Source organism: Cherax quadricarinatus, chromosome 76 (assembly GCF_038502225.1).
Source record: "Cherax quadricarinatus isolate ZL_2023a chromosome 76, ASM3850222v1, whole genome shotgun sequence".
Taxonomy (NCBI): Eukaryota; Metazoa; Arthropoda; class Malacostraca; order Decapoda; family Parastacidae; genus Cherax; species Cherax quadricarinatus.
In genome coordinates, this window is record NC_091367.1 from 22358174 (window position 1) to 22384408 (window position 26235).

General features: G+C 41.0%; 1 protein-coding gene across 3 annotated transcripts in view; it reads left to right on the plus strand.

Annotated features, from left to right (window-relative positions):
* LOC128703657 (protein tramtrack, beta isoform) overlaps positions 1–26235 on the plus strand; it is a gene marked incomplete at its 5' end in the record, with an annotated part of 506533 nt that overhangs the window by 422912 nt on the left and 57386 nt on the right. Inside the window, 1 exon segment of one of the 3 annotated variants that reach the window (XM_070101374.1) lies at positions 15821–17415. Coding sequence (XP_069957475.1) covers positions 15821–16180 — 360 coding nt within the window. 3 annotated transcript variants of the gene reach the window in all.

Genomic DNA, 26235 nt, shown 5'->3' on the forward strand with positions numbered 1-26235 from the left:
TCTGTTATTCTTTCAGGGCTTTCATGTCTCCAGAGTTACTTCTGCAATAAATTCATAATTTTGGTTTTGTAAGTTAGAAAGCTAAATCAGGAAGTTTTGTTCAACAGTAATATTGATATGTACTGAAGAAGTGTTGGTAATGATTTGAGACATGAAATTTTTAGAAAAATAAAATGTTTACCAGTGCTTTGATATTTCTGTTCATCATAGTATAAATTTACCAAAACAAAAATCTATTTCAGAAGTTATTTTTTTTTCTGGTGCTCTCTTAAGGTATACCTTGATGGCTGTTCAAAAAGACTCAAAATCCAAGGGATGAGCACTTCCTCATAAATATACTAATGCTATACTTACTGTACATCATTGCATACAGGAAAACAAGTGGTGTTAAAGTGAAGAATAACACTGTCAGAGACTCAGACTGGAGACTAGACCGCCTCCCAGGAAGCTCAACTCTCAACGCTCTAGGCTACACCACCACCTTGGCAGGCATGGTGGTACGCAGCTCCACAACATCAACAGTTTAGCTGACTTCCTGGGAGGCTACCTGGAGGTTGCCTGGAGGCTGCCTGAAGGCTGCCTAGGGGCTGCATGAAAGCTGCCTAGAGGCTCAGTACTGTTCTTTGATATAATTATAAATTTATTTATTTATATTAACACATGAGTCGTCTCACCAAGGCAGATGACCCAAAAATGAAGAAACACTTTCATTATCATTCACTCCATCACTTGTCTTGCCAGAGGTGTGCCTACACTACAGTTGAAAATCTGCAGCATATCTCCACCTTTCCTTCAGAGTGCAGGCACTATACTTCTCACCTCCAGGACTCAAGTCTGGCTAACCAGTTTCACTGAATCCCTTCATAAATGTTACTTTGCTCACACTCCAACAGCATATCAAGTCATAAAAACTATTTGCCTCCACTCCTATCTAACATGTTCACGCTTGCTGGAAGTCTAAGCCCCTCACACACAAAACCTCCTTTACCCCCTCCCTCCAACCTTCCTTAGGACGACCCTGCCTTCCACTTCTGATTTATATGACCTCCAATTCATTTTATTTTGTTCCATCCCCCTCTAAATATGTGAACCACCTCAATAACCCCTCCTCAGCCCTCTGGATAATAGTTTTGGTAGTCCCGCGCCTCCTCCTCATCTCCAAACTACGGATTCTCTGCATTATATTCACACCACACATTGCCCTCAGACATGACATCTTCACTGCCTCCAGCCTTCTCCTTGTTGCAACATTCACCACCCATACAAGAGCATTGGTATAACTATACTTTCATAAAATTCCCCCTTTGCTTTCATTGATGAAGTTTTTTTGTCTCCACAGACTCCTCAGTGCACCCCTCACCTTTTTCCCCTCATCAATTCTATGATTCACCTCGTCTTTCATAGACCCATCTGCTGACACGTCCACTCCCAAATATCTGAACACATTCACCTCCTCCATACTCTCTCCCTCCAATCTGATATCCAATCTTCTGTTACCTATTTTTTTGGTTATCCTCATCACCTTGCTCTTTCCTATATTCACTTTTAATTTCCTTCTTTTACATACCCTACCAAACTCATCAACAAACCTCTGCAACTTCTCTTCAGAATCTCCCAGAAGCACAGTGTCATCAGCAAAGAGCAACTGTGACAACTCCCACTTTGTGTTAGATTCTTTATCTTTTAACCACACACTCTTGTCAATGCCCGAGCGTTCACTTCTCTTACAACTCCATCTATAAATATATTGAACAACCATGGTGACATCACACATCCATGTCTAAGGCCTACTTATAATGGGAAATAATCTTCCTCTCGCCTACATATTCTAACCTGAACCTTACTATCCTCATAAAGACTCTTCACTGCTTTCAATAACCTACCTCCTATTCCATACATTTGCAAAATCTGCCACCTTGCCCCCCTATCCACCCCATCGTACGCCTTTTCCAAATCCATAAATGCCACAAGAACCTCTTTACCCATATCTAAATACTGTTCACCTATATGTTTCACTGCAAACACCTGCTCTGCACACCCCCTCCCCTTCCTAAAGCCGCCTTGTTCATCTGCTATCCTGCTCTCTGACTTACTCTTAATTCTTTCAATAATAAATCTACCATTCACTTTATCAGGTATACTCAATAGACTTATTCCCCTATAATTTTTACACTCTCTTTTGTCCCCTTTGCCATTATACAAAGGAGCTATGCATGCTCTCTGCCATCCCTAGGTACCTTACCCTCTTCCATACATTTATTAAATAAAAACACTAACCACTCCAAAACCATATCCCCACATACTTTTAACATTTCTCTCTATCCCATCAATCCCATCATTCTACCCACTGCCCCATGCACTTCCCCCCACACTCACAGCTGGTTCTTCCTCACTCCTATAAGATGTTAGTCCTCCTTGCCCTCTACACAAAATCACAGCTTCCCTGTCTTCATCAACCTTCAACAAGATGGGAAGTACAGTGCCTGCACTCTGAAGGAGGGGTGTTAATGTTGCAGTTTAAAAAACTGTAGTGTGAAGCACCCTTCTAGCAAGACAGTGATGGAGTGAATGATGGTGAAAGTTTTTCTTTTTCGGGCCACCCTGCCTTGGTGGGAATCGGCCAGTGTGTTAATAATAATATATATATATATATGTATATATATTTTTTTTTTTTTTTTTTTTTCAACAAGTCGGCTGTCTCCCAACGAGGCAGGGTGACCCAAAAAAGAAAGAAAATCCCCAAAAAGAAAATACTTTCATCATCATTCAACACTTTCACCACACTCGCATATTATCACTGTTTTTGCAGAGGTGCTCAGAATACAACAGTCTAGAAGCATACACATATAAAGATACTCAACATATCCCTCCAAACTGCCAATATCCCAAACCCCTCCTTTAAAGTGCAGGCATTGTACTTCCCATTATATATATATATATATGTATATATATATAGTATATATATATATATATATAGTATATATATATATATATATAGTATATATATATATAGTATATATACAGTGGACCCCCGCATAGCGAACTTAATCCGTGCAAGAGGGCTGGTCGTTATGCGAAATGTTCGCTATGCGAATTAATTTTCCCCATAAGAAATAATGGAAATAAAATTAATCCGTGCAAGACACCCAAAAGTATGAAAAAAAATTTTTTTTACCACAAAAAAATGTTAATTTTAGTACACACAAACTGAAAAAGGCATGCACAATTACATGACACTTACTTTTATTGAAGATCTGGTGATGATTGATGGGATGGGAGGAGGGGAGAGAGAGTGTTAGTGTTTAGAAGGGGAATCCCCTTCCATTAACACTTGAGGAGGCAAGTCCTTTTCCGGGGTTACTTCCCTTCTTCTTTTAATGCCACTAGGACCAGCTTGAGAGTCACTGGACTTCTTTCTGTCCATAGAGCTCTGTACCTCCCGTTCCTTTACGATTTGTCTAAAATGGGCCATAACATTGTCATTGAAATAGTCACCAGCACGCCTTGCAACAGCTGTGTCAGGGTGATTTTCATCCATAAAGGTTTGCAGTTCAACCCACTGTGCACACATTTCCTTAATTTTTGAAGTAGGCACAATGGATTCCACAACTGGCATAGGCTTCTCAGGGTTAGCCCCAAACCCTTCAAAATCTTTCTTAATTTCCATACTAATTCTCACCCTTTTTACCACAGGGTTGGCACTAGAAGCTTTCTTGGGGCCCATGGTCACTTATTTTCAACAAACAGAACCGAAAACACTGTAATAATACGAAATATTCCGAGTGTATGCTTGAATGTTACCGCGGAGGCTAGCTGGTAAACAATGGGACAGGCGGCACATGTGAGGCTGGCCGAGGCCGCACATTGGACGCGTCTCGGACGAAGTTCGCTGAGCGGGTTTTTGTCTACTATGCGGGGCAAAATTTTAGCGATCAAAGCGTTCGCTATGCGGAATGTTCGCTATGCAAGGCGTTCGCTATGCGGGGGTCCACTGTATATATATAGTGGAACCTCTACTTACGAGTGCATCCACATGCAAGCTTTTTCAGATACCTGGAGTTTACCTGAAGAGAGTTCCAGGGGTCAACACCCCTATGGGCCAGTCTGTGACCAGGCCTCATGGGGGATCAGAACCTGATCAACCAGGCTGTTACTGCTGGCTGCATGCAATCCAAAGTACGAGCCACAGCCCGGCTGGTCAGGTACCGACTTTAGGTGCTTGTCCAGTGCCTGCTTGAAGACACCCAGGGGTCTATTGGTAATCCCCCTTATGTATGCTGGGAGGCAGTTGAACAGTCTTGGGCCCCCTGACACTTATTGTGTTGTCTCTTAACGTGCTAGTGACACCTCTGCTTTTCACTAGGGGGGATGTTGCATCGTCTGCCGAGTCTTTTGCTTTCATAGTGAGTGATTTTCGTGTGCAAGTTCGTTACTAGTCCCTCTAGGATTTTCCAGGTGTATATAATCATGTATCTCACCCACCTGCATTACACAAGCAGTTGCTCGGTCAATTTTTTGCTTCCAGACACGAGCGAAATTTCCAGATGCGAGCGGGCCTCAAGGTAAGTTCCTTGACACTGGTGAAAGACTCTTGCTCTTGATCTAGGGAGCTGGATCTCAGGTGTATGTTGGACTGTCTTATTGAAACTTGGGCAATGTGTTATGGAAAGATGCTTCTTAACGTACTCCAAAAATGAAAGAAATCGGACCATAAATAACGGAGTTCACTTCTCAGCCATGGTTGTATTCTCGCTTTTTTGGAAAGACTGAAAAGACTGTGCTATAACTTAAATTGCCAGGCACGCCATCTAAAGGAGACAAAAAGATACAAAACATCCAGGCCATGGGAAAACCTGGGTAGCCACAGCCATTCAAGAGGGAGAGGTTTTTTAGTGCCAGGGAGGAAAAAAAAACTGGCAGGAAATGGCAGAAATCGTATGCCAAATCCAGTCATTTCTGGAGTGGAACCACAGTCGATGGCCACTACTCCAAACCAACAGATACAGATACTAGTGCCGGAAAAAAGTCACCCCCCCCCAGTACCACCAATACCACCAGTCTGATGACATTCTTCTTTGCAAATATACAGGGTCTAAAGCCAGCAACAAACAACAAAATACCTTTCATCCATGGACTGCTTGCAGAGGCAAATGCAATGTTCGCGGCTTTCACAGAGACCCACATAAAGGATCACTTGGACAACGAAATATGGATCCCAGGTTACAACCTATACAGATGTGACAGAGTGAACAGGCAAAAGGGTGGGATTGGCCTGTATACTGCAGAGTCACTTGTTTGCACAGAACTGCTTAATCCTTCAATGATGTAGTGGAAGTTTTAGCAGTAAAATGGAGGAATATAGCAAATAATATTGTTGCAGTAATAACACCAGGAGGCAGCTCTGACGAGAACTCACACTCACACGAGCTTTTAAATCTCTGCACAAAATTCAACTTAAACCAGCAAATAATAGAGCCTACTAGACTGGAGAATACACTTGACCTCATCTTCACTAACTATGATGATCTGATATGAAATGTCACCATATCAAAAACAATATACAGTGGTCCCTCGTTTTTCGTAATTAATCCGTTCCTGGAGGAGCTACTATAAACGAAATTTACGATTTGCGAATCAATTTCCCCATAAGAAATAATGTAAATGCAATTAATCCGTTTCTGACACTCAGAAGTATTAAAACAAAAAAAATTTTTACATGAAATATACATAAACAATACAATGGGAAATGATGAATGAAACATTAACAGCATAACACTTACCTTTATTGGAGATTCTTCTTAGTGTATGGGAGACTGGAGGAGGAGAGAGATTAGATTGTTTACAGTTTGGAAGGGGAATCCCCTTCCAGCAACACCTCAGGTACCAATTGCTTCTCTGGGGTTGCTTCTCTTCTCTGTTTCTTAATGCCACTAGGACCACCTTGAGAGTCACTCTAGTCCTGTCTCGCAAAGTAACTGTGGAGAGAGCTCTGTTTCTGGCGTCTCTTTAACACTTCCCTAAAATGGTACAAGACTTTGTCACTGTACATATTTCTCACCTTCTTTACCACAGGCTTGGCACTAGGAGCTTTCTTTGGAGCCATGGTAGCTTATTTAGTACTTGCAAGCACTAAAATGAGTGGAATATTATGAAATATTTCGTAGGAGCACTTGAGACCTTCACTCACTGGTAAACAATGCCAGACTGGCTGGGTAGGGAGGCCTTCCCTGCTCACACCGTGCGTAAGTGTCCTGGACGAACTACTATTCGCGAGTCAACCTATGAAAAGCGAGTCCATGTTTATACGAAAATACCCCTATGATTGGCGAAATTTACGATTGCCAAGAACTACGAAAAGCGAGGGACCACTGTACCCAGATCACAACATAATCGAGGTTCAGACATGTATGTGCGGAGCCCCAGACTGACAAAATGAGATTAGTCACGAGGGAGCCTTCACTAAATTCAACTTCAATAACAAGAACATAAAGTGGGACCAAGTAAACCAAGTCCTAAACGATATAAGCTGGGAAGATAGAGTAAGCAACACAGACCCCAACTTATGCCTAGAACAGATTAACTCGGTGGCACTCAATGTATGCTCAAGGCTTATTCCTTTAGGAAAAAGGAGGAGTAGATGAAAAATAGGGATACAGGCGCTGCCTTTACAGGCGACGGAAAAGAATAACAGAGCGGCTAAAAGAGGCCAATATATCTGAAATGCGTAGGGAGTCACTGGTCAGAGAAATAGCAAACATCTAACTTAAGCTAAAGGAATCTATAGAGTCAGGAATCGCGGGAAGAACTAAAACCATAAATGAAATTGAAAGAAACCCGAAGTATTTTTTTCTTATGCCAAATCAAAGTTGAGAACAACGTCCAGTATTGGGCCCCTACTTAAACAAGGTGAGTCCTACACAGATGACAGCAAGGAAATGAGTGAGCTACTCAAGTCCCAATACGACTCAGTTTTTAGCAAGCCGCTAACCAGACTGAGAGTCGAAGTTCAAAATGAATTTTTTATGAGCCACAGAATTTGGTTAACACAAGCCTATCTGATGTTATCCTGATGCCAAATGACTTCAAACAGGTGATAAATGACATGCCCATGCACTCTGCCCCAGGGCCAGACTCATGGAACTCCGTGGTCATCAAGAACTGCAAGAAAGCCCTATCATGAGCTTTTACCATCCTATGAAGAGGGAGCATGGACACGGGGGTCATCCCACAGTTACTAAAAACAACAGACATAGCCCCACTCCACAAAGGGGGCAGTAAAGCAATAGCAAAGAACTACAGACCGATAGCACTAACATCCCATATCATAAAAATCTTTGAAAGGGTCCTAAAAAGCAAGATCACCACCCATCTAGATACCCATCAGTTACACAACCCAGGGCAACATGGGTTTAGAACAGGTCGCTCCTGTCTGTCTCAACTACTGGATCACTACGACAAGGTCCTGGATGCACTAGAAGACAAAAAGAATGCAGATGTAATATATACAGACTTTTCAAAAGCCTTCGACAAGTGTGACCATGGCGTAATAGTGCACAAAATGCGTGCTAAAGGAATAACAGGAAAAGTTGGTAGATGGATCTATAATTTCCTCACAAACAGAACACAAAGAGTAGTAGTCAACAGAGTAAAGTCTGAGGCGGCTACGGTGAAAAGCTCTGTTCCACAAGGCACAGTACTCACTCCCATCTTGTTTCTCATCCTCATATCTGACATAGACAAGGATGTCAGTCACAGCACCGTGTCTTCCTTTGCAGATGACACCCGAATCTGCATAACAGTGTCTTCCATTGCAGACACTGCAAGGCTCCAGGCGGACATCAACCAAATCTTTCAGTGGGCTGCAGAAAACAATAGGAAGGTGGAAGGTACGCGAGTATTTATAGTCAGGTTCAAAATGTTGAGGTCAGGTGGAGAATGCTGCATCTGATGATCTACTGAGTGACGTTATAGAGTCTAAAATCTTGGGTAGCTTGGAAGTGAGATTGGATAAGTTTGTGAGCAGACTTTCTGCAGTGTTCTTCCATTCCTATGTTCTTATGTGGGATAGCGATGAAGAAATTTCTTGGCAAGTGGTTCAGCTATGTTATAGCTGTGTTATAGCTATAACACTGTGTCGGTATTTTATACCATTTATTTCCCTGACGAAAAGTACCTTGAAATTGAGCTCAACGTAGCAGAAATGTTCGATTCTTTGGCGACGTTCAAGAGTAAACAAATGTCCGTACCAATATGCAGTCAAGAATGGTTTGACATTATTTATACAATTATTACAATAATGCAGTAGTCTGCATAACAGTAAATCTTCTATTTTTTGTGTGAATAAAATTTATAAATTATTTATATTGTAATAATAATAATATGTATAATAGTAATAATAATATGTATAATAATAGTAATAATATGTATAATAATAGTATAATAATAATAATAATAATAATAATAATAATAATAATAATAATAATAATGTACTATATAATAATTATAATAATGTGTAGACAGCTTCAAGAGGCCGCCACCAGATGGCAGTGATGACCACAACACTGCAGGAGCGGTTGTGGCCGCCTCCACTTGTCACATAATGACATATTTTATTCATTCTAGAGTATATATCAGGTTTCTATGTTATTTATATTGTTTATTATGTCATATTAGATGAATTGTGATAGATAAATAAGCGTTGTCCACTGCATGTGGCAGGAGTCGATGAAATAGCTTTCAAAACGAGCTTGTTGCCCGGGGGTATGGTGCCCGGGGGTTTGGTGCCCGGGGGTTTGGTGCCCAGGGGTATGTTGCCCAGGGGTATGGTGCCTATGGGTATGGTGCCCGGGGGTATGGTGCCCGGGGGTATGGTGCCCGGGGGTATATATATATATATATATATACAGTGGACCCCCGCATAACGATTACCTCCGAATGCGACCAATTATGTAAGTGCATTTGTACATGTATGTTTGGGGGTCTGAAATGGACTAATCCACTTCACAATATTTCTTATGGGAACAAATTCGGTCAGTACTGGCACCTGAACATACTTCTGGAGTGAAAAAATATCGTTAACCGGGGGTCCACTGTATATATATATATATATATATATATATATATATATATATATATATATATATATATATATATATATATATATATATATATATATGTATATATATGCAGAACAACCACTCTGAAAGAATAGAGAAATTCCAAGCGCTTTCGTGACTACTCACATTATCAATATCATAGTTCCTTGATAATGTGAGTAGTCACGAAAGCGCTTGGAATTTCTCTATTCTTTCAGAGTTGTTGTTCTGCATATTCCGAAATCACCTGTTTACTGTGATCTTATTGCATATATATATATATATATATATATATATATATATATATATATATATATATATATATATATATATATATATATATATATATATAATGTCGTGCCGAATAGGCAGAACTTGCGATCTTGGCCTAAATAGCAACGCTCATCTTGCCATATAGGACAAGTGAAAAATTATGTACAGTGTATGCAATAATTTCGCCAAAATCATTCTGAACCTAACGAAAAAATTATATTTGTGTTTGTTTAGCACTAAATTACTGTAAACGTATTTAAAATATATTTAGTTGGGTTAGGCTAAAATAAATTGCTTTTGTTATAACAAGGTTAGGTAAGTTTTCTAAGATTCTCTTGATGCAAAATTAAAAAATTTTACATTAATATTAATGAAAAAAATATATCTTTAAACGTATAAGAGAAAATTTCAGAAAGGACTTAATTTTAAATGAATTCTTGCTAATTGACCAGTTTTACATATTCGGCACGACATATATATATATATATATATATATATATATATAATCATTAATGAAACTGTTCCTGGCCAAGATTCGACCCCGTGCACCTTGTCCAGCCACACAACGTTCACGATGCTCTTCCCAATGTTCCATTGATCCTACAAACATGAGCAGGTATATATGAGTTCATCTCTAGGGCAAGTGTGGGGACAGATAGCCTCAGAAAAGTAGGCAGAAGGGATGGCTTCACTGAAAAATATAGAGAATTCTATCTGAGGCTGTTTGAACATTCTACGACGCTGTCTTGAATATGTACACATGCATATTTTATAATGTACAGTAATATTAGTACAAGAGGTTTAAGAGAAGTACTACAGATACTAGTACAAAGATGTGCTTGACATAAAATGCAAAAAAAAAAAAAAATATGTATTACTAGTACACAGATGTATTTATTAGTAATTACATTTCAAAGCGCTCATTCAGCTCATGAAATGGTGTGCCTGTCCAAGATAGAAGCGTCACTACCTCGCTAAGCTGAAGCTCTGTCATCCTGGAACAGAAAGGTGGTTGCTCTTGAAGTCTTAGTGTCTCTGTTGAATCTTTATACGTACCTAGTTTCAAGAGCTTGGGCGAGATATTTTTCCAAGAACCTCTGGGAACAAATATATAATAATGAGCCAGCTCACTGCTTTCTTCTGGACTTTTTGGAATATCTGTAGTTTCACCTCCTTCATCCCTAATTTATTGAAGATGTGTATAAGCTAGTGTGGTTATGTAGTCCCACACCATCTGCTTGCCATTTGTCCAGGCTTATGTAATAATTTCATCTGGATGTTTTTGGGTGCCATCAGATCTTCATAGTTGGGGTGGCCTTCTTCTTTGTCCTTTCCCTAGCTTCGTGACTTTGCACTTGATGAGGTTTAAACTCCAGGAGCCATTTGTCAGACCAGGTTTGCAGCCTGTCCAGATCTCTCTTTAGTCTTACCTGATCCTCGTCTGCTTGAATTCTCCTAATTAGCTTCACGTTGTCTTCAAACATTTCCTTCCATCATGTCATCACATATATCAGAAACAGTACCGACCATAATTTTTAAAGGGGTGGACCGGTAAGCCAGCGGAAGGCCTCGGTCAGATGACCAAAAGCTCCAAAGGCGGGTCATCATCTGACTAAGACCCGCGTCAGGAAACATTTGTCCTGTTTCCTGACGAACCTTACCTAACCTAACCTAGTACCAACCCTAGAACTGACCCTTGTGGAGCCCTGCTTGACATGTGCTCACTCTGACACCTCATCACATACCATCACTTGTTTCCTTCCTGTCAGGTATTCCCTGACTCAGTGAAGGGCTTTTCTAACTTTTGCACTAATCTCCTGTGCAGAACTGTGTCGAAAACCTTCTTATAGTCCAAGAAAATGCAGTGTACCCACCCTTCTCTCACCTGTCTTCTCATACTTTGTCATAGAGCTCCAGTAGGTCTGTGACATAAGCTTTTCCATTCCTGAAACCATGCTGATTGTTATGTATGATCCCATTCCTTTGTAGGTGCTCCACCACTCTTCTAATAATTGTCTCCATGACTGTACATACTGTACATGTCAGTGGCACTGATCTGTAGTCTAATGCTGCCTTTCTGTCTCCTATCCTAAAAATTGGGACTACATTTGCTGTCTTCTTCACCTCAGGTAGTTGCCCTGTTTCGATAAATTTGTTGAAGATTTTCGTTAGTGACACAGTGCCTTTGCACCATCTCTCAAGACCCACAGAGAGATGTTATCTTGGCCCACCACCTTTGAAGTGTCTAGTTCACATAGCAGTTTCTTCACCTCCTCCTCGATTGTGTGTAATGTGTTCAGCACTTGTTGGTGTACCCTACCACCTCAGTTTGCTGGAAGCCTTTCTGTCTCCACTTAGAATACCTTCGTAACTCTCGTGCTGAACTCTTTACATACTTCCTGGTCATTTCTTTTGAGCTCCCCTCCTTCCCTCCTCAGCCCGATTACCTGGTCCTTGGCTGTTGGTTTCCTCCTGATGTGGCTGCATAACAACTTTGGGTCAAATATGGATTTTGATTTTATGTCATTCTCATATTGGAGCTGGGCCTCTCTCCTTATCCATGGCTCAGCTCCTTATTTTCCTAAATTCTTTGTCTTCTCTCTTTTCTCATGCTCAGGTGCATTTGGCTTTAGCCTTTCTACAACTTTGGGTGAAACATGGGCTTATTCTGGTTTCATCGTTGTTTCTGTTGCACTTTGGTATGAATTTCTCTTCTGCCTCTTGGCACTTTGTGGCCATGTATTCCATCATTTCATATACTGTCTGTCCCCTCTAGTTCTCTTCCCCACTGCACCTCATACAGAAATTGCCTCATGCCTGTATTGTTCCTTCTTTTGAAGTTTGGCTTCTTGCCTCCTCCTTATTCTGTTTCTCCACTGTTAACTCTACAGTAAATTCTAAACTCAGGACTTCATGATCACTAGCACTGAGGGGCCTTTGTATATCTTATCTCCAATGTCAGCACTACTCAAAGTGAATATGAGGTCCAACCTTGCTGGTTCATCCTCTCTCTCTCTTGTTGTATCCCATAACATGTTGGTGCATGAAGTTTTCTAGTACTACTTACAGCATCTTAGCACTTCATGTTTTTCTGGTCCCTCATGTGGCTCCAGATCCTCCTTATGGCTAAAATTCCCCATGATGAGTAACTTTGCCCTGCCCATGTGGGCTCTTTTAGCCACCTCAGCTAGCATGTCTACTATTGCTTTGTTGCTCTCATCATACTCTTGTCTTGATATCTTGCTGTTCAGTGGCAGGTTGTATATCACTGCTGTCACTACCTTAAAACCCCTGGCCTGAAGTGTTCCTACTATGTAGTCACCTGCTTCCCTTCTGTCCATTCTTCCCCACTTCTCAAAGCTCCACTGATTTTTGATGAGCAGTGCAAGATTCCTCCTCCTTTGTTCTCCCTGTTTTTCCTCAGGATCTGATAGCTGGTACGGAATATTACTTCTGTTATCCCTGTGAGCTTTGTTTCCATAAGTATTATGATATCTGGGGATGCCTCCATGATTCGTTCATGCCACTCCTCAGTCTTGCTTGTTATTCTACCTGCTTGGTATACTATACCTTCAGCTTCTTTTCCAATACTTTATTTTGGGGTTTGAGTGGGTTGCTGCAGGCTGAGAAAGTGGAAGGTAGAGCAGGATACTTTGAATAGCTGCTATGAAGTTGGAATTTGTACTGGGGGTTGGGGTTATGGGTGCAGACAGTGGTTTGTTTTGGGTTATTGAGTTTGAGTTTGGTTGTGGTAAGGTGGTAGGGGTTGGGGGTTCTGTGGATGGTTGTGTTAGTGTTTGGTGGTCCTCCCAAGTCTTGGCTTAACTATCTGTCGATGCCTGCCTTGTCTCTCCTTCCTGCCACTTGTGACTCTGTATCCTCTCAGTTGCTCCTGTTCTTTGTTCCTTTCGTATTCTCTCATGGTCGAGGTACATCCACTGGTCATTTTGTGAGTTCTTTAACTGTGGTTTCTGCTACATGATTCTGTTTCATACTATGTCTGTCACAGTGGCATTTTAACTGGGTAATTTTTTCCCCTCAAATGCCCCCAGTTCTCTGAAAATTTAGGAGCTGGGACACATCCATCTCTTCTGTTAATCTGATGATTATTTTTAAATATCTTTTTCTTCCCCCTGCCGTCTTTGTATATCGTCCCTTCATCCTTTTAAAGCCCATGATCCACTGGTCAACACTCATTTTCTGCTCAATGATATTACACTTATTTTAGGGTAAGTTTGTAGTGCTGTTTCTGAATGTCATCGGTTTTGCTAGATTGGCTCTACCTTTTGATAAATTTGGTATCCCAATGAAATGCATAAAAAAATTGAAAAATATATTGATCAGGTGGTGCTAACTTGCAAATCACATTCAAATTATGTTTTAGATCATGCAAAAGTCAAATCATGTAATACATACTAGCACTTCATTCTATATAATAACAGATTTACATAGTAAAATAATTCAGATACCACTAATTACTGCACATGAAAATGTTGTAGAATATTCTTCTATGTTGGTCATAAGCTCAGTCCCATCGGAGGCTCTGGCAATAGTCTGCCATCAAGTGTGTGTCCCATCTGCCTTGATACCTTTCCTTGTGTGGAAATCTGTCTAGGTAGGTATGGAGAAAGTGTACTTTTAGGCTCATATTAGTACCTAAATTCTTAAAACTTGTCAGCATGTTTTGCACCAGTTCTTCATAATTGTCTACTTTGTGATTACCCAAGAAGTTCTTGACGACTGGCACATAACTGCACCATGAAGAAACTTCAACACCATTTATGCATGTGAAATTAGAATCCTTGATAAGTTTAAGAATTTGAGGACCATCAAAGATTCAAGCTTTCAGTTTTTCCATACTTAGTTCAGGGAATGATCTACAAATTTATTTGAAGCAATTGCTATTCATGTCCAAGGCCTTAATGAATTGCTTCATTAGTCCTAACTTAATGTAGAGTGGTGGCAGAATAATGTTATCCCTGTCAACCAATGGCTCGTTAATGATGTTTGCTGCACCTATAGTCATGTTTTTTCTTGAAAGCCATTTCGCTTTTGTCCAGTGATCTGCCTTAGTCCTACTGTCCAACAGACAGACGAAACAAGAGTACTTTGTATATCCACTCTGTCGCCCCGGCAGCAAGAAGTTTACCATCTTCAAATCAACACAAATAGTCATCTTGTGCTCATGATAGCACAAGATTTTGATATTGCGTATTCTTCTTAAGTTTTGTTGAGTGAGCAATATTGCTTATCATTATGCAATAAGACACATTTCAAGCTTCTAATGGAGCTGCCTAAACAGCCATCAATCTCCTGGTCAATACTCAAGTCCTGTTCGAAGAAGTCCAGGGATGTTATTGCAATAAACAAGTTCTTCAACTTGGCTGAAGTAAGGAAGGAGTTCAACAACTCTTGTCCAATAAGTTCTTATTTTAACTTCTTATTGTAGACAGTTTTTTAGTCTGAATGCTGAAAGTTCAGATGTTTGCTTTGGCAGACTGAGGTCATGTGTCAGATCATTGAGTTGTTCTTGGGAGAACTGCTTGGGTATGGCAATGTTTACTTCATACTTCCACTGTTATCATCTGTTACATCCTAAACCCTGAGTTTCTTCAACATCTGACAATGAAAGGTCAGGCAGTGTTGTGAACACTGGTATGGGAACATCTGCACTGTGTGGCACAAGTCTCCTTGCTGACTCCAACCAAATCAGGATATTCCCACTTGACTTTTTTGTATCGATTGAAACCTTTCACATTCACCGAACAGAAGTAACAAGCATGGTGGTTTTTCGGCTCTCTCCACACCATAAGCACACCGAAGTTTAAACTTTTCTTTTGCCTATTTTTCCACTATTGTAAGCATTCTACACACTTTGCCAAACCATATGGGGAGCCCAAGACTTGTTCTCCAAGCACCACTCCAAAATAAGCAAGATAAGCTTGTTTTACGAAATCTGTGATTTTTTCTTTGGTTTTTGCGAAAAGTATTCACCACAAAATGCTTTGGGATTACTTAAGCAGGCTCTTAATTTTATAATATAGTATTTTTTTTCTACAAGTACATATACAAGGCATACAGGCCTAGCTGACATTAGTGACATACTACTATGTAGAAAGCCGCTTGTTATGCAGAGCATTTCTCGAAAATTAGGTCAATTGTGTCCCAGGATGCGACCCACACCAGTCAACTAACACCCAGGTACCCATTTTATGCTGATGGGTGAACATGGACAACAGGTGTCTTAAGGAAACACGTCCTAGCTTTTTCCAGCTTCTTGGTTTGATATGTGTTGTGTCTAGTTATAGATGATTCAGTAACGGAATAATGAAGGTATTTGCAGTAGTAAAGGTTACTGTGGGACAGGTTCCACTGACAGCAGAGTATTAGTGATGAGTTTCGTGTGTGTTGGCGTCTCCACAATGTCGAGTAACACTGGCGTGTCTTTGCAGGTGTGTGAGGGAGGAGCGTTGAGGCCAGTACTGGCTGGTGGGGCTGTGGGAGGTGAGGCCGGAGCAGCAGCGTCAGGAGTGACCTCTCACATGTGTGCACTCTGTAGGTTCACCACCACCTGCCCACTCCTCCTGGCCCAACACATCCGTAGACACAGTGAAGGCTGGCCACTAGTCTGTCCCCACTGTGACTACCGCACACACCGCAGTCACGACCTCAAGAAGCATCTCAGAACTCACACTGGAGAGAAGCCTTACCACTGTACTCACTGTCCTTACCAAACTAGTGATCCCAGTAACCTCAGCGCTCACTTGAAGAACAGACACTCCATAGGCAGAGTGGAAGAACATAACCAGTAGTCCTATACTTGAACAGAATATTTTCCTTCTACTATTACCTTCACTTCTTGAGATTCTTTGGTAGGCTGTATAACATGTACAGATTAATACTGTACTCTCATTCTTGGACTTCTTAATACAGAGGAACAGCTGCTGTGTGGACAACAGCAGCAACTGCACGATACATAACAACATAACAGCTGACCTGACACAACAGCTAGTGTCACATAACAACAGCTGGCCTTACATAACAGCTAGCCTCACATAACAGCTGGCCTCATATAACAGCTGGTCTCACATAACAGCTAGTCTCACATAACAGCTGGCCTCAAATAACAACAGTTGGCCTAACAACAACAGCTAGTCTCACATAACAGTGTCCCATAGCAGTTAGCCTCACATAACGGCTAGCCTCACATAGCAACAGTTAGCTTCACATAACAGCTAGCTTCACATAGCAAAAGTTAGCCTCACATAACAGCTAGTCTCACATAACAGTTAGCCTCACATAACAGATAGCAACACATAACAGCGAGCCTCACATGACAACACCTAGCCTCACATATCAGCTAGCCTCACATATCAGCTAGCCTCACATAACAGCTAGCCTCACATAACACCTAGCCTCACATAACAGCTAGCCTCACATAACAGCTAGCCTTACATAACAGCTAGCCTTACATAACAGCTAGCCTCACATAACAGTTAGCCTCACATAGCAGCTAGCCTCACATAACAGATAGCCTCACATAACAGATAGCCTAACATAACAACTAGCCTCACATAACAGCTAGCCTCACATCATAACAGCTAGCCTCACATAGCAACAGCTGGCCTCACATAACAACAGTTAGCCTCACATAACAGATAGCCTCACATAACAACAATTAGCCTCACATAACAACAGATAGCCTCACATAACAACAGTTAGCCTCACATAACAAGAGCTAGCCATTCATAGCAACATCTAGCCTCACATAACAGATAGCCTCACATAACAGCTAGCCTCACATAACAGCCTCACATAACAGATAGCCTCACATAACAGTGAGCCTCACATGACAACAGCTAGCCTCACATAACAGATAGCCTCACATAACAGCTAGCCTCACATAACAGATAGCCTTACATAACAATTAGCCTCACATAACAGCTAGCCTCACATAACAGCCTCACATAACAGATAGCCTCACATAACAGATAGCCTCACATAACAGTCAGCCTCACATAACAGTCAGCCTCACATAACAGTCAGCCTCACATAACAGTCAGCCTCACATAACAAAAGTCAGCCTCACATGACAACAGTCAGCCTCACATAACAACAGTCAGTCTCACATAACAGTCAGCCTCACATAACAACAGTCAGCCTCACATAACAGTCAGCCTCACATAACAACAGTCAGCCTCACATAACAACAGTCAGCCTCATATAACAGTCAGCCTCACATAACAGTCAGCCTCACATAACAACAGCCAGCCTCACATAACAACAGTCAGCCTCACATAACAACAGTCAGCCTCACATAACAACAGTCAGCCTCACATAACAACAGTCAGCCTCACATAACAGTCAGCCTCACATAACAACAGTCAGCCTCACATAACAGTCAGCCTCACATAACAGTCAGCCTCACATAACAGCCTCACATAACAGTCAGCCTCACATAACAGTCAGCCTCACATAACAACAGTCAGCCTCACATAACAGTCAGCCTCATATAACAGCAGTCAGCCTCACATAACAGTCAGCCTCACATAACAACAGTCAGCCTCACATAACAGTCAGCCTCACATAACAGTCAGCCTCACATAACAACAGTCAGCCTCACATAACAACAGCCTCACATAACAGTCAGCCTCACATAACAACAGTCAGCCTCACATAACAGTCAGCCTCACATAACAACAGTCAGCCTCACATAACAGTCAGCCTTACATAACAACAGTCAGCCTCACATAACAGTCAGCCTCACATAACAACAGTCAGCCTCACATAACAACAGTCAGCCTCGCATAACAGTCAGCCTCGCATAACAGTCAGCCTCGCATAACAGTCAGCCTCACATAACAACAGTCAGCCTCACATAACAGTCAGCCTCACATAACAGTCAGCCTCGCATAACAGTCAGCCTCACATAACAACAGTCAGCCTCACATAACAACAGTCAGCCTCACATAACAGTCAGCCTCACATAACAACAGTCAGCCTCGCATAACAACAGTCAGCCTCACATAACAACAGTCAGCCTCACATAACAACAGTCAGCCTCACATAACAACAGTCAGCCTCACATAACAGTCAGCCTCACATAACAACAGTCAGCCTCACATAACAACAGTCAGCCTCACATAACAACAGTCAGCCTCACATAACAGTCAGCCTCACATAACAGTCAGCCTCACATAACAACAGTCAGCCTCACATAACAACAGTCAGCCTCACATAACAACAGTCAGCCTCACATAACAGTCAGCCTCACATAACAACAGTCAGCCTCACATAACAACAGTCAGCCTCACATAACAGTCAGCCTCACATAACAGTCAGCCTCACATAACAACAGTCAGCCTCGCATAACAACAGTCAGCCTCACATAACAACAGTCAGCCTCACATAACAGTCAGCCTCACATAACAACAGTCAGCCTCACATAACAACAGTCAGCCTCACATAACAACAGTCAGCCTCACATAACAGTCAGCCTCACATAACAGTCAGCCTCACATAACAACAGTCAGCCTCGCATAACAACGGTCAGCCTCACATAACAACAGTCAGCCTCACATAACAGTCAGCCTCACATAACAACAGTCAGCCTCACATAACAACAGTCAACCTCACATAACAGTCAGCCTCACATAACAGTCAGCCTCACATAACAACAGTCAGCCTCACATAACAGTCAGCCTCACATAACAGTCAGCCTCACACATAAAAGTAAAAATAATTTTGTAGTCACTCCAGAAGTTAAAGAAGTTAATGTTATTTTTGCAACAAAGAATAAATAAAAAAAAACTAACATTTCAAGATAATCAAGTGAGATTTACAGATAATCAAGTAATATTTACAGATAATCAAGTAATATTTACAGATATTCAAGTAATATTTACAGATATTCCAGGAGTAATTACAGATGTTCCCGGAATATTTACAAATACGTACTTAACAAATCAGAGTATTGTGGATACAAGAAGAACTTAATAAAATAATGACGTGTCATCTTACATGTTTGTGAGACAGAAAGAAATGGTCAGCATTTCTGCCAGAGTGCAAAACTTTTACAGTTACTTTGGTTTATATATACAAGAAGTTATCTTTATTAAACCATTGTTAATTATAGACAGTCATTACATAATGTGAGGGTTTATGTACCTTCATAGAGCATATTTTGTCTACATAGCGACACATAACATAGCAACACATAACATAGCGACACATAACATAGCAACACATAACATAGCGACACATAACATAGCAACACATAACATAGCAACACATAACATAGCAACACATAACATAGCGACACATAACATAGCAACGCATAACATAGCAACACATAACATAGCAACACATAACATAGCAACACATAACATAGCAACACATAACATAGCAACACATAACATAGCAACACATAACATAGTGACACATAACATAGCAACACATAACATAGCGACACATAACATAGCAACACATAACATAGCGACACATAACATAGCAACACATAACATAGCAACACATAACATAGCAACACATAACATAGTGACACATAACATAGCAACACATACCATAGCGACACATAACATAGCAACACATAACATAGCAACACATAACATAGCAACACATAACATAGTGACACATAACATAGCAACACATAACATAGCGACACATAACATAGCAACACATAACATAGCGACACATACCATAGCAACACATAACATAGCGACACATAACATAGCAATGCATAACATAGTGACACATAACAGCAATACTTAACATAGCAACACTTAACATGGCAACACTTAACTTAGCAACACTTAACATAGCAACACACAACATAACACTTAACATAGCAATACTTAACATAGCAACACATAACACATCAATACTTAACATAGCAACACTTAACATGGCAACACATAACATAGCAACACTTAACATAGCAACACAACACAGCAACACATAACATAGCAACCCATAACACAGCAACACACAACATAGCAACACTTAACATGGCAACACTTAACATAACACAACACAGCAACACAACATAGCAACACACAACATAGCAACACATAACATAGCAAGACTTAACATAGCAACACATAACACAGCAACACACAACATAGCTACACATAACATAGCAATACTTAACATAGCAACACAAAACAGCAATACATAACACAGCAACACATAACATAACACAGCAACATATAACATAGCAACACATAACATAGCAACACTTAACATAGTAACACAACATAGCAACACATAACACAGCAACACTTAACATAGCAACACTTAACATAGTAACACAGCATAGCAACACTTAACATAGTAACACAGCATAGCAACACAACACAGCAACACATAACATAGCAACACTTAGCATAGCAACACATAACATAGCGACACATAACATAGTAACACACAACATAGCAACACATAACATAGCGACACAACATAGAAACACATAACATAGAAACTTAACACATAACATAGCAACACATAACATAGAAACACTTAGCATAGCAACACATAACATAGCGACACATAACATAGCAACACATAACATAGCAATGCTTGACATAGCAACACATAACATAGAAACACTTAACATAGCAACACTTAACATAGCAACACATAACATAGCAACACATAACATAGAAACACTTAACATAGCAACACATAACATAACATAGCGACACATAACATAGCAACACATAACATAGCGACACATAACATAGAAACACTTAACATAGCAACACATAACATAGAAACACTTAACATAGCAACACATAACATAGCGACACAACATAGCAACACATAGCATAGCAACACATAACATAACGACACAGCATAGCAACACATAACATAGTGACACATAACAGCAACACATAACATAGCAACACATAACATAGCGACACATAACATAGCGACACATAACATAGCAACACATAACATAGCGACATAACAGCAACACATAACATAGCAACACATAACATAGCGACACATAACAGCAACACATAACATAGCAACACATAACATAGCGACATATAACATAGCGACACATAACATAGCAACACATAACATAGCGACATGTAACAGAGCAACACTTAACATAACACATAACATAGCAACACATAACATAGCGACATATATAGCAACATTTAACACATAACATAGCAATACAACATAGCAACACATAACAGCAACACATAAAAGTAACTCATAGCATAGCACATAACATAGTAACACAAAACATCAACACATAACAGTAACACATAACAGTAATACTTAACACATAACAGTAACACTTAACATAGCAACACATAGCATGTAACGTGTCCTAACACAGCCTGTATGATCAGTCTCCTGACACTGTGTGTGTGTGTGTGTGTGTGTGTACTCACCTAATTGTGGTTGCAGGGGTCGATTCATAGCTCCTGGCCCCGCCTCTTCACTGGTCGCCACTAGGTCCACTTCCTGCTCCATGCTCTTTATCTCACCTCTTCTTAAAGCTGTGTATGGTCCCTGCCTCCACTACCTCATTTTCCAGTTTATTCCACTTCTTGACAACTCTTTGCCTAAAGATATGCTTCCTAACATCCCTGTGACTCGTCTGAGTCTTCAACTTCTAATTGTGACTCCTTGTTGCTGTGTCACATCTCTGGAACATCCTGTCTCTGTTCACCTTGTCGATTCCTCTCAGTATTTTATATGTCGTTATCATGTCATCCCTAACCCTCCTGTCCTCCAGTGTTGTCAGGCCGATTTCCCTTTACCTATCTTCATAGAACATTCCCCTGAGCTCCGGAACTAGCCTTGTTGGAAACCTTTGCACTTTCTCCAATTTCTTGACGTGCTTGACCAGGTGTGGGTTCCAAACTGGTGCTGCATACTCCAGTATGTGCCTGATATACACGATATGCAGTCTTAAACGATTCCTTACTGAAGCATCGGAACGCTATTCTCAGGTTTGCCAGACGCCCATATGCTGCAGCACATCGACTCCAGGCTGAGGGATTGATTACCTCATACTCCTCCTCTCCTTACGCCTTCCTCTTTGTATTGGACTGATGAAGCCACTGTGTGGCGAAACGTTTCCTGAATAAAGATTCCCATATGCTGCATAAGTGTCTCAATCTTCAACTTGTCGGTTTTTCAAACCATTCATCACAGCAGTTATCTGGTTGATGTGCGCCTCAGATGTGCTCGGTATTATACTCACCCCAAGATCGTTTTCCTTGAGTGAGGTTTGCAGTGTTCGACCACCTAGACTATACTCTGTCTGCAGTCTTCTTTGCCCTTCCTTGATCTTCATGACTGCAATTGGCAGGGTTAAATTCAAGGAGCCAGTTTCTGGACCACACATCCAGTTTGTCCAGGTCTCCGTGTAGTCCTGCCTGGTCCTCATCTGATTTAATTCTCCTCATTAACTTCACGTCATCTACAAACAGGGAAACTTCTGAGTCTATCCTTTCCGTCATGTTCACATGTTCCAATAACATCACTGGTTCTAGGTCTGAGTCTATCCCTTCCGTCATGTTCACATGTTCCAATAACATCACAGGTTCTAGGTCTGAGTCTATCCCTTCCGTCATGTTCACATGTTCCAATAACATCACTGGTTCTAGGTCTGAGTCTATCCCTTCCGTCATGTTCACATGTTCCAATAACATCATTGGTTCTAGGTCTGAGTCTATCCCTTCCGTCATGTTCACATGTTCCAATAACATCACTGGTTCTAGGTCTGAGTCTACCCTTCCGTCATGTTCACATGTTCCAATAACATCACTGGTTCTAGGTCGAACTCCAACATATTTCCAGTAATAATACTTTTTTAAAGTCACAGTAAAAATTTGCTTCGTCACAATATAAACTTACGATTACTGACGTCATAACAAAGTTATAAGTTCTGACGTCACTGAGTTGTGACTACTGACATAACTCAGTGACAACCACTGGTGTCACAACACAACCACTGGTGTCACAGCACAACTACTGGTGTCACAACACAACCACTGGGGTCACAACACAACTACTGGTGTCACAACACAACCACTGGTGTCACAACACAACTACTGGTGTCACAACACAACCACTGGTGTCACAACACAACCACTGGTGTCACAACACAACCACTGGTGTCACAGCACAAGCACTGGTGTCACAACACAACTACACAACACAACTACTGGTGTCACAACACAACCACTGGTGTCACAACACAACCACTGGTGTCACAACACAACTACTGGTGTCACAACACAACTACTGGTGTCACAACACAACCACTGGTGTCACAACACAACCACTGGTGTCACAACACAACCACTGGTGTCACAACACAACCACTGGTGTCACAACACAACTACTGGTGTCACAACACAACTACTGGTGTCACAACACAACCACTGGTGTCACAACACAACTACTGGTGTCACAACACAACCACTGGTGTCACAACACAAACACTGGTGTCACAACACAAACACTGGTGTCATAAACACTGGTGTCACAAACACTGGTGTCACAAACACTGCTGTCACAAACACTGGTGTCACAACACAAACACTGGTGTCACAAACACTGCTGTCACAAACACTGCTGTCACAACACAAACACTGGTGTCACAAACACTGCTGTCACAAACACTGGTGTCACAACACAAACACTGGTGTCACAAACACTGGTGTCACAACACTGCTGTCACAAACACTGGTGTCACAAACACTGGTGTCACAAACACTGATGTCACAAACACTGGTGTCACAAACACTGCTGTCACAAACACTGATGTCACAAACACTGGTGTCACAAACACTGCTGTCACAACACAAACACTGCTGTCACAAACACTGATGTCACAAACACTGGTGTCACAAACACTGGTGTCACAAACACTGCTGTCACAAACACTGATGTCACAAACACTGGTGTCACAAACACTGCTGTCACAAACACTGATGTCACAAACACTGGTGTCACAAACACTGGTGTCACAAACACTGCTGTCACAAACACTGCTGTCACAACACAAACACTGGTGTCACAAACACTGGTGTCACAAACACTGCTGTCACAAACACTGATGTCACAAACACTGCTGTCACAAACACTGCTGTCACAAACACTGGTGTCACAAACACTGCTGTCACAACACAAACACTGGTGTCACAAACACTGGTGTCACAAACACTGCTGTCACAAACACTGGTGTCACAAACACTGCTGTCACAACACAAACACTGGTGTCACAAACACTGGTGTCACAAACACTGCTGTCACAAACACTGGTGTCACAAACACTGGTGTCACAACACAAACACTGGTGTCACAAACACTGGTGTCACAAACACTGGTGTCACAAACACTGCTGTCACAACACAAACACTGGTGTCACAAACACTGGTGTCACAACATCACTGAGGAATGTTGTTCAATGTTTATTTACATTTATTAAAAGTTTTGCATTTTAACTTTTTGAGAAATGTTTAATCTGCTGTGAGAATGTTACAGTGTTCAACAGTGTTCAACTGTGTTACAGTGTTCAACTGTGTTACAGTGTTCAACAGTGTTCAACTGTGTTACAGTGTTCAACTGTGTTACAGTGTTCAACTGTGTTACAGTGTTCAACAGTGTTCAACTGTGTTACAGTGTTCAACTGTGTTACAGTGTTCAACAGTGTTCAACTGTGTTACAGTGTTCAACAGTGTTCAACTGTGTTACAGTGTTCAACAGTGTTCAACTGTGTTACAGTGTTCAACAGTGTTCAACTGTGTTACAGTGTTCAACTGTGTTACAGTGTTCAACTGTGTTACAGTGTTCAACAGTGTTCAACTGTGTTACAGTGTTCAACAGTGTTCAACTGTGTTACAGTGTTCAACTGTGTTACAGTGTTCAACTGTGTTCAACTGTGTTACAGTGTTCAACAGTGTTCAACTGTGTTACAGTGTTCAACAGTGTTCAACTGTGTTACAGTGTTCAACTGTGTTACAGTGTTCAACTGTGTTCAACTGTGTTACAGTGTTCAACTGTGTTACAGTGTTCAACTGTGTTACAGTGTTCAGTGTTCAACTGTGTTACAGTGTTCAACTGTGTTACAGTGTTCAACTGTGTTACAGTGTTCAACAGTTCAACTGTGTTACAGTGTTCAACTGTGTTCAACTGTGTTACAGTGTTCAACTGTGTTACAGTGTTCAACTGTGTTACAGTGTTCAACAGTGTTCAACTGTGTTACAGTGTTCAACTGCGTTACAGTGTTCAACTGTGTTACAGTGTTCAACTGTGTTACAGTGTTCGACTGTGTTACAGTGTTCAACTGTGTTACAGTGTTCAACTGTGTTACAGTGTTCAACTGTGTTACAGTGTTCAACTGTGTTACAGTGTTCAACTGTGTTACAGTGTTCAACAATGTTACAGTGTTCAACTGTGTTAGTGTTCAACTGTGTTACAGTGTTCAACTGTGTTACAGTGTTACAGTGTTCAACTGTGTTACAGTGTTCAACAGTGTTCAACTGTGTTACAGTGTTCAACAGTGTTCAACTGTGTTACAGTGTTCAACTGTGTTACAGTGTTCAACTGTGTTACAGTGTTCAACTGTGTTACAGTGTTCAACTGTGTTACAGTGTTCAACTGTGTTACAGTGTTCAACTGTGTTACAGTGTTCAACTGTGTTACAGTGTTCAACTGTGTTACAGTGTTCAACAGTGTTCAACTGTGTTACAGTGTTCAACTGTGTTACAGTGTTCAACTGTGTTACAGTGTTCAACTGTGTTACAGTGTTCAACTGCGTTACAGTGTTCAACTGTGTTACAGTGTTCAACTGTGTTACAGTGTTCAACTGTGTTAC